Genomic DNA, 14199 nt, shown 5'->3' with positions numbered 1-14199 from the left:
AATTTGATTTTTTTTATGCAAAATGCTTGTTGAAAATCTTAATTTCAAAGTTTTGAAAAACGCGTATAGTAAATTAAAATTATTGATAAAGCGAACCTGAAATTATAAATTTTGATTTTTAAATTAGCTTTGTCGAAAACAGAGTGCGGAGTTAATTAAACTCTTTTTTAGCGTTTTAAATTAAAAAATTATGTGATATTTTGAGTAAAAAAATCAATAGTGGCGACCTGTTTGTTTACTTGGTGGTGCCTCCGCCTCCACCACTCCCTCAGGCAGACCCCCTGTTGAGGGTGCAGCAGCAGCAAGCGCCGCGCGCCCCACTCCACGTGTTGCACGCGTGTATATAAAACGCGTGCACCCTAGGCCCAGACAAATTTGTCGCTCCGCTGTCAAAACATCAACATCTGCACGCTTGTTTGTCGTAAGTTTGCTTTGCGCCTCTCCGTAACCAGCCGGGTTCAGATCTTTGCTTTTTGTGTTTGCAAATCTGCATCTCTGCTGGTCATGGCAAGGTGGAATTATCGTCGCATTATTTTATGTCATTCGGATTCATCCACGTAGTTCATACGTATGAGGGGCTGTATTATTTAAAAGCCGCTTATTCATATGGACCTCTTGGTTGATCGGAAACTTCCTTTACTGCTTGTTAATTTTGATCTTTTTTGTCTTCTGGTTCGTTCATGGTCTCTTCAGGGCATTTATTTATATGCCAGGAGAGTCCATGATAGTACTAGCGGGCAACTTTTCATCGTTTTTATTTAATTATGCTTTTTTAGTGCCTTCACTTTTTAGTTCAATCCATTTAGCGGGCCTGTGATTTTAAAACTGACCCGCAGTGCATTGGACTGCAAAGTGAGCACTTTTCTTTTTTTGTTCTTGCATTGATTTCGTTCCAATGCCTTTGACTTTTTAGTTCAATCCATTTAGCGGGCCTGTGATTTTTAAAACAGTCTCGCAGTGCATTGGACTGCAAAGTTTTGGGCACTTTTATTTGTTTTTGTTCTTGCATTGCTTTTATCGATATTATTTGCAAATTCCTTTTGAACTTTTAAGTTCAATCCACTTGGGGGACTGTGATTATAAACCGTCCCGCAGTGAATTGGGCTACAAAGTTTGAGGGCTGTGCACATCGCAGGATTTTAATTCGTGGCTGTTTTTCGCTACTTGCCAAGTTCATAATGATGGTGAACGCTAATTTTGACGTTCGTTCCCCGCCCTCGTGGGCTGGCAAGTGGCGTTATTTTTCCTCGCTATATTATGTATTATATCGATCGCCGCAACTTTCATCTGTGATCGCCGCATTTCTCTGCCGTAGAGAGTAACGCAAGATCCAAACTGGGGCTTTGAATTTTGAAAAGCCGGTTTCGGTCTTGCGGTCTTGTCTATTTGGCACAAAACACCAGTGATCCACGCTGTTTCGCCGCCTGATTTTTAAATTTGTTTGGAATGCTCTGGGTGCTCTCGTTTGGCGCCAGTACTGCTTGTCGTTGCTCATTTGTTTCGGGCGCTCGAAAAGCACTACTTTCGCCTACCATTTTGTATGCTACCGCACGAAAAGTAGATCTGCAATTTGTTCTCAAATTATCAGTGTAATTTTCCAAATAAAGCAAAAAATGTCATGCAGTTGAAACGAGTAATAAATATTTTATGAATTAAAATGTCGCCGTTTTGATTTTTTAATAAATCGCACTAGTCACGTTGGGCCGAGCAGCGGAGCTAGAGTGGTGCTCGCGGAGGACTCTTTTCAGTGCACACTGAGCCAAAAATGTCGTACAGCGGTGACAGGAGGTGAGTTTCTGGCCCACCATGCTTGACCCAGCGGCCCACGGGACCCGGCCCGCGACCCAGCGAATCGTTCCACCCCCGAGGCTGCTCGGGAGGCGGTTGTGCCACCCCCGGAGGCCGTACTTGCAGCGAATCCTCCTTCAAAAAGAAGCACGCGACTGCTGCCAACATGGCGCGGGAGGGGCCTCCGTGGGCCTTGCCAGGGCCCTACAGGGCCGTTCTCTCGCCTTGTTACAGCGTGACGGTCCTTCTGGAGGTGGTATTCGCGCACTTCCGGTCCTTGCCTTAAATTTTACACCCCCAGGGATTCGCAACTGGGTTCTGCAAGGGGAAATTCACCCTAATATTAGTGAGTGGTCGACCGGGGTGTGATAATTCATCACGCATGATCCCTAGTTTGGTCGTGTGATGCATCTTTATGGGTTTCCTCGGCGTCCTTTTCAATACATTTTTAAATAATTTTCAAATTTTTTTTTCATTTCCTGTTGAAAGTTATAAATTTATTATTTTGTTTGGTCCTCGACCTGCGCCTTTAGTCGAAACCAGTTTGATCGTGGTGCACTTTTATAGTTTAATTTTGGCACTCTTGATTGCATACTGCCCTAATTAAATTGCCTAATCAGCGTTTAAATCTGAAAAGTTTATCGTCGGACGACCTTGTGGCATTGAGTTTTGCGGATTCAGAAAAATATGGTCATTCTTACAGACATGACTGGGCATTTATAGACAAACGCCTCAGGGCAAGCCCATTTATCAATTTTTAGGCCCTTTTTCCTTGTTTGGTAGCCAATAAACAAAATTTTTATTCCAATGCTTCAATCACATTAGAACTAAATGTTTATCCATTTTTATTTAATTGAGATGGTAATATCTTTCATTAGAATCTCAAGGCAAGACCAAAAGTGAAAGTTGCCTTTGTGATGCCAAATGCAAATTTCACTGCACACGTGCGTTAAGCTGATAACAGTGCATTGATCGATGATCGAAATTTGGTGCTTTACCTGAAAGAAACAAAAAATTAAATTTAAAATCAACAATTAAATTAATCAAAAATTGATTATCCTTGTGATTGCAGAAATGACGAGTATGAGGGGGGTCCAGGGAAGAACGGACCTGCTGAGGTCTACGATGGCCCCGCCGGGATGAACCCTGACGGAATCATTGAGTCTAACTGGAATGAGGTGGTTGACAATTTTGACAACATGAAGCTGAAAGAGGAGCTGCTGCGTGGAATCTACGCCTATGGTTTTGAAAAGCCATCGGCCATCCAGCAGCGCGCCATCATGCCCTGCGTTCAGGGCCTTGACGTTATCGCCCAGGCCCAGTCAGGTAAAAAGATTACAAAATGACTTGCACTTAATTATTTGCTGCCACCGCTTCACAGTATTACAATGATTTTAATATTAAATCGTCAAAAGTACTTTTATAAACTTTACTTTCTTATGTAATAAAAAAATATTCACTTAAATTAATATATAATTGTTCTTTATACATTTAGAATCTAAAAATCTGTGGTTATTTTGATCTATTCAAATTGAAGATAATTATATCTAAATATTCTTATTTTATTTTTTAGTATTATCAAATTTTTAATAAATCCTAACTTAAATATTTGTCTTCAGGTACTGGTAAGACTGCTACGTTTTCGATATCCATTCTGCAGCAGATCGACACGTCACTCAACGAGTGTCAAGCTCTTATCCTTGCACCCACGAGAGAACTTGCCCAGCAGATCCAGAAGGTTAGACTTGCGACCCTGTATGAGGAAAGATTATTTTAAAATCTCAAAATTTGTACAGGTTGTGATCGCTCTGGGCGATTTCATGAAGGCCAACTGCCATGCTTGCATTGGAGGCACCAACGTGCGAGAGGACATTCGACGGCTGGAGTCGGGTGCTCACGTGGTGGTCGGAACTCCCGGCCGTGTCTACGACATGATTAGCAGGGGAGCCCTCAGTAAGTGAAATGAATTTTAGTTCTCTGTTTCTGAACTTGAATCAATTTGCAAAACAAATGGTTAAAATTTTTCTGTCTCTAGGGACAAACTACATCAAAATTTTCGTTCTGGATGAAGCCGATGAAATGCTGTCCAGAGGATTCACTGAGCAAATTCACGACGTTTTCAAAACCCTGCGATGCGCTGACGTCCAGGTAATTATTGAGCCATTTTCTTGTTTTAGACCGGCAGCTAATTTTTCTATGTTGTGTCCAGGTGATTTTGTTGTCGGCGACAATGCCTGATGATGTGCTCAGCGTGAGCAAGTGCTTCATGCGCAACCCGGTGCGCATCCTTGTCAAGAAGGAGGAGCTGACATTAGAAGGTATTAAGCAGTTCTTTGTGAACGTGGAGCGTGAGGACTGGAAACTGGACACCCTTTGCGATCTTTACGATACTCTTTCCATTACGCAGGCGGTTATTTTCTGCAACACCCGCCGCAAGGTTTGTTTACAAAATTTGTCTTAAATTTGTTGTTAGTATTAAAAATTTCGGGCATGAATTCAGGTCGATTGGCTGACTGAGAACATGCACCACCGAGACTTCACGGTGTCTGCTATGCACGGAGACATGGACCAGAAGGAGCGTGACGTCATCATGCGGCAATTCCGTACCGGCTCGTCCCGCGTCCTCATCACCACTGATCTGCTGGCCAGAGGTATCGATGTCCAGCAGGTGTCCCTCGTCATCAACTATGACCTTCCCTCAAACCGAGAAAATTATATTCACAGGTTGGTTTATTTTTATGACTTTAAAATTTGTTGTATTGACTCTTGAATTTTCTCTTTGGTGCTCAGGATCGGTCGAGGTGGTCGTTTCGGTCGTAAAGGTGTGGCCATCAACTTTGTGACGGCTGAGGATAAGCGCACGCTTAAAGACATTGAGCAGTTCTACAACACGGTGATTGAGGAAATGCCTAAGAACGTGGCTGACCTCATCTAAGAGCAAAAGAGAGATAAACAGTCAGAGTGAATGAACGAATGCAGAAGCAAAAACATAAATAAAAAAAAAATTCCAACCGGGTGGGCCACGGGGGAGCCCAAGCGCCCGTCGGGATCCTCTAACCACCTCCACTTACTGTCTATTTCCTCTGTCTCTCCTCTTGATGATTTTTTTTGTAATTTATATGATCGCGATGCAACTCATGTACGTCACTTTTCGATTTATTTCAATAAACAAAGGCTAGGAGCTATTATTAATAAAAACGCTTTGGAAATTTTCAATTTGTCCAGTATGGACGCAAAGACATTTGACTTGTGCCTCCCTAAGTAAAAAAAATTGGTACCTATTTGCAAAATAATTTGGTTTTATCACAAAATGATAATTATGTATAATTCGTATAATTATTAAGAAAGCTGATGTGAATTGTTATGGATAATAATTGATGCTTTTTGACATGGCATTAAAATTCTTATCATGAAATAGTGCAATTGATTTATTTTTGAGGTTATACTGAAATTAAGCTTGAGGGATTATTGACTACATAGGAAACATAAGTATTATTGTGGTGAGGGTCTAGTCTCATCATACTTTATTTGTGGTCAACAATGCAGCAGTCAGTCATCGTCTGCACATTTGATAATTTACAAATCGCTTCTCTCGATTTCATTCAAATATATATTTACACTAATTCACTTGCACACATCATGCACTCGCGGTCAGTCAAGTCACTAGAGAAATCGCCTACGCATAATAATTGTTATTGTTACAAAGTCTTCAGCACTTCTTTCACACTCAACAGCAAAAAAACAAAATAACAATATCACAGAACAAAAAAGAAAGTTCGTGGTGCGGCCAAACAATGAGATGAAAGTCTTCGGCCAATAATCACAAAAACTAAAAGACGAAAGGGACTTCCTTCAATATGGAGGGCAGGAACGTGCTGCAGGGGCTAGCCGTCCAGCGGTGGCCCTAGGTACACCATGGACACTTCTGTGTTGCCATAAACAGCGGATACTGACGGGAACAGTCTCTTAGAGGGCAAACCTGCAAATGGAAAATTAATTAAAATGATAAGTAATTTGATAACTTCAATAAAATAAATTAAAAATGAAGCTCACCCCTGAATGCAACTCCAAGGAATTCATAATTCTTTTCAAAAGATAGCGTGTTGTCTTCACAGTCTAGGATGACTCTAATGCGCTCCCCTACCTATGGATTTTTTAAGGAAATTCTTTCAATTGCACTTCAAAAACATTTAAAAAAATTATTACCTGATATTTAGGGGCATTATTTAAAAGTGGGTAGTTGCCGTGAGCATCACCGTTGTGTAATAAGTGGTTGTCGACCAAGTTCCACCCCCAGCTCTGGTCATCTGACCCCAACAGGGCAACATATCTACTGGGTTGGAATAAAATTCTTATTAGAAAATTTTGCCTTCTTATTGCAAGTGGTTGAATTTTCCCCCTTTTTTATAAAAAGAGGATAATTATAATAAAAGAAAAATGTAATCTACTGACCCATGGCACTGCAGCTGGGCATCCCTTGTGGCTATTCCAACAACAGCCACCGTCCCCAACGGTCCTTCCCATATAACTTCCCAGGCATGTCGACCACTTCGAAAGCCTATCTTCCCTCGAGAGGCGTCAGTGCTCTGCAATATTAAATATCAGTTGGATAAAGTCATAAAGTAATAAAAGTGATTTATTAATACACTGTGGGTCAAAATGTCAGTGTTTGACATTTAAATGACAGTCCGGCATCAATGAAATTCATGCAATGGCTGGGAAATTAGCTGCACATTTTAAGAAGGAAAAAATAAGTTCCAATTTGTATTAATTATCATAAGTAGGCATTTCTTTATTAAATTATATTTCATGAAAAAATTCAATCTATGAATATTAATAATAAATTCGATCAAATTGTAATGAATTAAATAAATAAATCACAAAATTTCTGTGGTTGACGCCGGTGTAAATAATTGAAAGGGCTTTTATTTCAGGGTTAGGACTGTCGCCGACCTGGGCCACAGGATTCCGGTGGATGGTGAAGCCGTTGGGCTTGACGTAGATGTTGCGCGATGTGTCGTTTGGGTTCCACGCGTGGTAAAAGGCCCTGAGCTTGCTCTTGTACGAGGGGAGCGAAGCCAGCAGGTCCGACTTGAGGGCCTCCTCTGCGAGCCGGCGAACACAGTGCAGCCGCCACACGTCGTTGTTCTCATCACACAAGATTCGGTACCACCGTCGGCACACCAGTGAGCAGTTCCGCAACTCAGGCAGCTCCAAATAAGAGAAAATAACCTCCAGGACGTGGTCCTTGACACTGTTGATGGACATTTTGCCGCACGCCACTCCTGCTAAACCGCCCCGCCCCTCTTCCCTGCTGGCTGTGTCAACCACGCCCCCTTTTCTGCATATTTGCAAAATTTCTCTGGAGGTCTGGAGACTCGATGGCAGGCAGCAGTTTTTGTGGATTCCGGCTCCTGAGGCCCTTCTTGGGCACTTCAGGAATACTCAGGGTGCCCCTCAGACACAGCAGCTTAGGTTAATTGTTATTTCTCAAAATTTAAAAAAAATCAATTTAAAGTTGAAAAACTTTTTAGTGGCCAAGAAGAGATTTTATCGACGGACAAGTGTACTTGAGGCTGGTGGTGGCTTATGGGAGGTGACCCTGGATCAAAGGAGAGTGCGAACCCCTGCTGGACAAGTGCTCAGGGTGAGCAACGAGTCTCTAGCCCTGGCTCTATGTCACGAATGGGACTCTCAAAAGGACACAATTAACCTGAGCACCATGCATTTGGTAATTAATATGATATATTATGTATAAAAATTCAAATAATAATTATAAATTGAAAAAATAATTTTAATATCTAAAAACTTAATTTAAAAAAGCAAGATTTTTTTATAATTTTTGAGTCAGTTTTGAGTGTTGAAAATAAATTTCACTAACTAATTGTTCTTCATTATATTTAATTTTGTTCTACAGCATGGTCTTGTTAGCACCGCTCTTGATAACCCAAACAAATTGACGAAAATGGATCTGGCCCAAAGTATAGCTCAGTATCTAGAAACTGACACAGTTCTATACCATTCAGAGGTATCATATTTTAATTGATTTTCTTTGAAATTAGTCGAGATTTCTTTAGGAACCGGAAGATCTTTTAAATCTACAGGCAGAAAAGTGGGTTCCTATCATAGCGTGGTACAACGATGTCATGGATTCTTCATTAAAGCATACAACATCTATTTCCACTCCTGATATCACAGAAAAAGACAAGCAATCTCTGATAAGGTTGAAAAAATTTACTAAAAATAAACCTATAACTTTAAAATTATATATCTTTTAGATATTTGCTGTCGCACTCGTTTGTGGCACTGCATGGATTGAGTTACGCTGTGGATGTTCTCAAGTCTGTAGTTCTTGGAACAGCCCTAGCGAGGCGGCATTTAGGAGTTCCCGAAGCTGTGTTGCTGTCTCGTCTTGAGGAAGACTACCAGTGTGAACGGTGGGGCCGTGTCGAGTGGAGCCACGATATTTCACAAGAAGATGCCCAGGCTAGGGTTGCAGCTGCTTCACTTATAATTCAACTGTCTTCACCTAGCCCAACTGTCACAACCAAGAATAAATAATTTATATCTACTTAAAAATGTGTAGATATGTTTAGATGAATTAAGGAAAAATCTTCTGATATTTTAAAATTTGCTTAAATTTATTGAAACAAGAACAATAATAGTAAATAGCTGTGTACATCAATAACCGCATTTCAAAGCTTTAATCTGCTTCAATCAAGTAATACAGTGGCTAAATCCAAAAAATGCAAGGTTGAAATGTTTAAATAAAAAAAATGTTGAAATCACTCAAAGGCCGACTGCAACTTTAGACTTTAGACTGAATTAAACTGATCTTCAAACCCGTTGAATCCTTTCCAATTTCTGCTACTGTGCAAACGGTACACACTGAGCCCGCAAACTGAGGGAAATAGCTGGCGTGGCACAAGGGGCACAAAGACTCTGGCTTTCCTTGGTAGATCGGCTTGTACGTGTGGCCACAGAGTTGGAATGGGTTGTGTTGGTCGTACTCCAATTCATGCTCATCCGTTGGCGTTTTATCACAAGCCTAAAACATAAATTAAGACAATGGTAACTTAAATAAAAAAAAAAATAAGACGCAAAATTAAATTTTCGGCTCGCAATGAATAGAATATTTGTATGTTTAAAAGGAACAAAAATCCTTGTCTGAAAATTTGACTTTTTAAAAAGAAATTACCTGCAGGATTTTCCTTGCTTGCTGGGCCACCTCTGGTCTAGGACCTAGCTCAAGCAACCTGTGCGCAAATGAAGCGGCAGTCTTGTAGTTTTTCAGTTTGAAGAAGAGATTGAGAGCCGTTCGCAGAGTGAGGATCAAATGCACCGGCTGAAGGTTGCAATGAGTAAAGTATGCAGCCATCTCGCACACACGCTTCATTTCTTGCAAGCTGCTCTTTGGCATGTCCTTCCTCTGCAGCTCCATGTTGAGACCAATGATGTAGTCGCGGCAAATCTGCAACAGCTGCTGCGCCTCGGCAATTTCCTGCCGACTCTCAACTGCAAGGAGCGGAATGCTCAAAAGAAGCGATCGCAGCTTTTCGACGGCCTCTTGAAACTTTCCTGCCGTTGTAAATTGATAGCAGACCTACAAAAATAAGTGGCAAGTTTTCAAATCTGACTGATAATTCCAGAAATCTATGCTGCTTTGCAATTTTAGAATAATTTTTCTGAACAGATTTTTAATAATTCTTGCCTGTAATCTTTGAACTAAATCTGAAAGTTTCAATCCCACAGCAGGCCAGCGACCATTTGGATTTGGTCCTTTGTATGGTCTCTGAGGATACGCTGATAAGGCTGGCAGCAAGGGAAGCGCATTGTAAGACGTTTTGCTTCGGCTATATGTGCTCAAAAAAAGCTGGCGATAGGGTTCAAAATTTGCCACTCCAACCTAATTAAAAAGATGAAATTTAAAAAAAAAACTCCTTGATATTTTATAAAATTACCTGTGACTGTAGCAATTTGAAGGCGGTGGCAAATGATCCTGCCACTATGTGGTCAACTACAAGAGGAGACGAGTTGACCCAAGCAGTGGTTGGAGCAATTCCTTTTGTGGGTGGTGAAAAATAATCTGCCTCTCCTGATGCTTGTGTGCTTGGCTCCTCTGGAGGCAGTTCCAAGTCTTCATCACCAAGATCCCAACCAGCATCTAAAAAAGTATGAAAGTATTAAAACTCCTGTTTTTTTTTTTTTTTTTTTTTTTTTTTTTTTAAGTTTACTACCTCCATCAGCAGCAACAATTTCCTCCTCTCCAAAGTCATCCCTGCCTTCTCCATCTTCATCCAAACGGAGGTCAGCATCATCTCCCCAGCCTCCGGCGTCCACGTCGATGATTCCATCAGCCGGTTCGTCAATGGCAGCCAAGGCAGCGTTGATGGTTTTCTTGTTCCTGCTGGCCATCGCGCCCTCGAAGAAACTCTTGGACACAGTAAGCAATGGCCAATTGGTTTCCGCCTGCATTACAGGAATTGGGGGACGGAGGCAAACGGCGTTTGGATTTGGCTCTGGCAACTGCACCTTTTCAGGATCAACCATCTCCTTGATGGCATCAGCCTCTTCATTCAGGTTGTGGGTGCGTGCAGTGAGGTAGGCTAAAGACAGCTGACCACAATTCTGGAAAATATTTATTTCATTTATTAACAATTCAGGGTATAATAAATAACAACAGAAATGAAACGCACAAAGTTAATTTTTATTACCTTCAAAATTTTAACCCTCTCCTGGACATCACCCATCATCAGAGCACCCTGGAACTGTCCAGATGTGTCTTTGCGAATCTCAGCAATGTTGGTCATCTTTCGGAGTTTGTCTAAGTTTCCTGTGATCAGGTATAGGAAGGACAGCTTGTCAAAGCTCTTGGTTCTTTGGTAGCACATCTCAACAACCTGTTTAATTCATTTTTAAAAAGGTTTCAAAAATTGATATAATTTTGTACTTGGTGGTTTCCTTGCATGAGCGCTGCCTGTCCAAGTTGCTCCCAACAAGATTTGTCGTCCAGTGCCCTGGCAGCTTCCAGCGCCACTTCAATATTGCCACATTCCAGAGCGAGACCAAATCGGGTCTTCTCGTCCTTGACAAAGTGCAGAGCCACCTCAGGGTAGCCTTTTTGTTGCAAATAAGCAATGATGCTCTGACCCACTAGCCGAGCATTGCGCACCATGTGAAGAACCTTTGTGGAATTTTTTAAGAAAAACAAATCTCAATTTAACTAAATTTTACCTCTTCGTATTTCCTGTTAATAAGCGCAAGTTTGAACTTGTATTCAGTGGGGTCAATGTTGAGGATGCGAGGTCTGCACTCGCGGTCCAAGCAGAAGACTTGGTTGCCCTTGATTTTGGTAATATAGATCGGCAAATCCAGAGTGCGGATGATTCCATAATCACTAAAATACAACATTTTTTTAAACATCCTATAGCTGAAATATAATAATTACCCATTGGTGATGCAGTATTTTATGTGGTTGCTGGTCGTGTAGACAAAAACGCCGCAGTCGTCCCAAGCTCCAGACTTGACCCTGGTGTTTTCCCTGACGGTGCAGAGGGTCTCGAGTCTCCTGTTGCAGATGGTAACGGTGTGCTTTGCCAACAAAGCAACGTGGGACATATCATTTGACCAAACCACATATCTGCACTGCGCCATTTTCACAGAAGCCAGGCTCCTAAAATCAGTAAAATTTTATTTTATTTAACAAAAAATAAGTTCCACATGAAACCCAGAATATTTTACCTCTTTTGCTGGACGTCAAAGAGAGTAACTCCATCAGGGTCACGCAGCAAGAGCATTCCAGTTCCAGCATAGAAAATCTCCTCGCAGTTTGGGGTGGTCACTTTCTTAGTAACCTCATTTTTCAAATTTTTTATAATGACCTTAAAAAGAGCATTCAGATTTTAAAATCCCAAAAATAAAACTTTGAGCTCTACCGAATGACTACGGTCAAGGACAGCAAATCTGTTGCGAGCCACCCAAATGGCTGTGATGCCGGAAGAGCGCTTGTTATCCACACTCTCGGGAGGAGAGTTAGTGTCGACGTCCTTGGGAACAGCGTAAAGGTCGTATGTACTGTTTTCCACATTGCTTGTTCTCGTGATCAGGAGAACAGCATTCTCAGCAGGATTGTACGACATGCTGAAAATAATGATATTTTTATTTTATGTTCATCTCAAATATGGAAACAAGCAATTTTTAATCAAAAGAAATAATCAGTTTGAAAATTTATCAAAATTAAACCTAAATAATGAATTTTGTACCTGTGGACAGGAATTCTTCCTCCTCCTCTGATCATCATAAGTGGCACATCCTTAGAGGTGGTGAAATCCAACCTCCTCAAGAAACGCTCCTTGACGTAGTAAAGCAAGTTACCGTGAACTGCATAAGCTGGTCTTTCGCGCTCCAACTAAAATATTAAAATTTTTTACTTCAATAAAAAAATACTTATTTATAAATCTACCTTAAAAATGACCATGCCGCAATCGTGACCAGCAGCAAACAAGTTCAGAGTGGGGTGAGCCACCAATATCCAGAAACGCTCGTTCTCTCTGCGGAAAGTGTTGAGACAGGTGCGTTTGGTCATGTCCCACACTCGGATGCTTTTATCCTCAGCATTTGAGATGATCAGCTCCTGACGAGGGTGGAAAAGAACGCTGGAGACATTGTTGTAGTGACCACGACATGTGTCAACTTCCCAGGCCTGTAGAGATGCCAAATAAAAACGATTTAATTAGAAATGATATTTACTTTATTATGTAAAATAAAAGTTATTTCACAAAGTGGATAGATGTTATTATTGAATCAAGACGGCTTTTAAGAATATAGGTGAATCATTCCTCAACTTCATTCCTGTGCAGAAGTGAGATTTTGCCAAAAAAAATAATATTTTAGTAAATTTTGGTGTTGCTTTTGGTCACTTAAGGTTTGAAAATTTTCACACCGTACAGGGTAAGAAAGAATTACCTCTGGCTACATACACGGGCAAGGTAGTGAAGAGAATCCGAGAAATAAAGATAGCAAGGATTAATAACTGAAATATTCTTATGAATTTTCAAATTGCACAAAATATCTACGAGACTGGCTAGTATACCTCAGGCTGATAATAATAATAAGAAGCAATTTACAAAACAGTTCATAAAGAACAGTTGGAAAATAATAATAACCTTGGCCTCATTCATACGCCACAACTTGACTTGTCTGTCGTCGGCTCCTGATGCGATCAACGGCATTGTGGGATGAAAACAGGCCCAGTTGACCCCACGGTCGTGCCCTTCCAAGACGTGCTTTACTACTGCGTCAGCTTGACCAAATATTTCTGTTGAGCCTGGGTTTTTGAGGTGCTCCTCTAGTCCTGTTGGTCCTGGGGCAACATTCTTCTTTCGCAAACCTAAAAAAAAAATTTATGGAATCAAAAAATGCATCACAAGATTTAACTAGTTTTTGCCACAGATTAAAATTTATGATAATCAGTAAATAATAAATATTTACCAGAAATGTCCCAGACTCTAACTGTCTGGTCGAGCGAGGCGGACACAACAAGGTCCTCTGTGGGGTGGAATTGGGCACACATGACATAGTGGTTGTGTCCGGTGAGCACGCAGATGCAAGTCCTGCTCTGCCAGTTCCAGATGCGGATGGTCTGGTCGTCGGAGGCACTCAAAATCCACGGATACTCATGATGGAAGTAGGTGGAGCGGATGTAGTCGAGGTGGCCCAGGAGTGTGAAGATGCAGCGCTTCTGCTTGTAGTTCCACACTTTGATCTTGTAGTCGTCACCGCCGGACACGAAAAGCGGCTGCTGGTTGTGGAAGCAGATGCCGCGGACAGGCCCATCGTGCTCATCAAACTTTTCCAATAGGGTGCACATTCGGTAGTCCCACAGTTGGATGACACCATTGTGTAAACTAAAAAATATAAACAAAACGGATTATATTTAATTTATTTTTCCTTCTAAAATTGTGCTTTTACCTTGAGAGAATCCACGGCCTGTTAGGGTGGAAGGATAGACCCTTCACCCTGGCCGACTTGGTCTCGAATTTGGTCAGCATTCTTGAAAATTGACCAGCCCTTCCAGAGATCTGTCAGTCGAGCCGGCGACGTGTGAAGAAATTTACTTCTTTTCTTCCGCTCCTTTCTCGCCACCCTTATTTTATTGAAAGCTAAAATTAAGAATTTGGTACTTTGAAGGAATAACTCGTGAAAAAATGAGACCAAATAATTTCTTTTAGAGGAAAATTTGGCAAATTTTGTGCTTACTTTGTGCTCTGCTGGCTTGATGTTGGCAAAAGTACACATCACCACTTGGGCGATGACGTCCAATCAGAGATCGAATTTAGGGGGCGTGGTTCTAAAATGTACAAATTTTGCGCAGATGCCCGCGAAGGAAGAAGTATCTGATAGAATTTTGCG

General features: G+C 41.3%; 4 protein-coding genes across 5 annotated transcripts; 2 read left to right on the top strand and 2 right to left on the bottom strand.

The window, feature by feature from the left end:
- Nucleotides 1–1640: 1640 nt before the first annotated feature.
- Nucleotides 1641–4986, top strand: LOC132202067 (eukaryotic initiation factor 4A-I). Its single transcript, XM_059628759.1, has 8 exons — nt 1641–1788; nt 2861–3114; nt 3408–3526; nt 3585–3741; nt 3824–3936; nt 3998–4225; nt 4289–4512; nt 4579–4986. Exons 1-8 carry the CDS (start codon nt 1766–1768, stop codon nt 4721–4723), a joined length of 1263 nt encoding a protein of 420 aa, XP_059484742.1. The 5' UTR covers nt 1641–1765; the 3' UTR covers nt 4724–4986.
- Nucleotides 4987–5280: 294 nt separating this feature from the next.
- LOC132202069 (F-box/SPRY domain-containing protein 1) lies at nt 5281–7093 on the bottom strand. 2 transcript variants are annotated; one of them, XM_059628761.1, is made up of 5 exons: nt 6742–7093; nt 6241–6374; nt 5995–6121; nt 5842–5932; nt 5281–5767 (listed from the first exon to the last, which is right to left on the bottom strand). In XM_059628761.1, the coding sequence occupies exons 1-5, from the start codon at nt 7054–7056 to the stop codon at nt 5673–5675; spliced, it is 762 nt and encodes a 253-aa protein (XP_059484744.1). In that variant the 5' UTR covers nt 7057–7093; the 3' UTR covers nt 5281–5672. The 2 variants fall into 2 exon arrangements, with proteins under 2 accessions (XP_059484744.1, XP_059484745.1); XM_059628762.1 differs by having other exon boundaries at nt 5995–6118.
- An 8-nt stretch (nt 7094–7101) lies between these two features.
- LOC132202068 (ATP synthase mitochondrial F1 complex assembly factor 2) lies at nt 7102–8580 on the top strand. The gene is made up of 5 exons (XM_059628760.1): nt 7102–7263; nt 7323–7519; nt 7706–7816; nt 7866–8011; nt 8067–8580. The coding sequence occupies exons 1-5, from the start codon at nt 7170–7172 to the stop codon at nt 8347–8349; spliced, it is 831 nt and encodes a 276-aa protein (XP_059484743.1). The 5' UTR covers nt 7102–7169; the 3' UTR covers nt 8350–8580.
- Nucleotides 8409–14101, bottom strand: LOC132202066 (coatomer subunit alpha). The gene is made up of 17 exons (XM_059628758.1): nt 14047–14101; nt 13759–13949; nt 13279–13694; nt 12954–13177; nt 12251–12490; nt 12051–12196; nt 11724–11928; nt 11530–11669; nt 11237–11461; nt 11023–11185; nt 10739–10972; nt 10503–10688; nt 10026–10416; nt 9750–9952; nt 9500–9694; nt 8987–9391; nt 8409–8836 (listed from the first exon to the last, which is right to left on the bottom strand). Exons 2-17 carry the CDS (start codon nt 13836–13838, stop codon nt 8597–8599), a joined length of 3693 nt encoding a protein of 1230 aa, XP_059484741.1. The 5' UTR covers nt 13839–13949; nt 14047–14101; the 3' UTR covers nt 8409–8596.
- Between the last annotated feature and the right edge of the window lie 98 nt (nt 14102–14199).

This window comes from Neocloeon triangulifer, unplaced genomic scaffold (genome assembly GCF_031216515.1).
Source record: "Neocloeon triangulifer isolate White Clay Creek 2 clone unplaced genomic scaffold, ASM3121651v1 ptg000014l, whole genome shotgun sequence".
NCBI classification, from domain to species: Eukaryota; Metazoa; Arthropoda; class Insecta; order Ephemeroptera; family Baetidae; genus Neocloeon; species Neocloeon triangulifer.
This window is presented reverse-complemented; position numbering and strand designations above follow the sequence as displayed.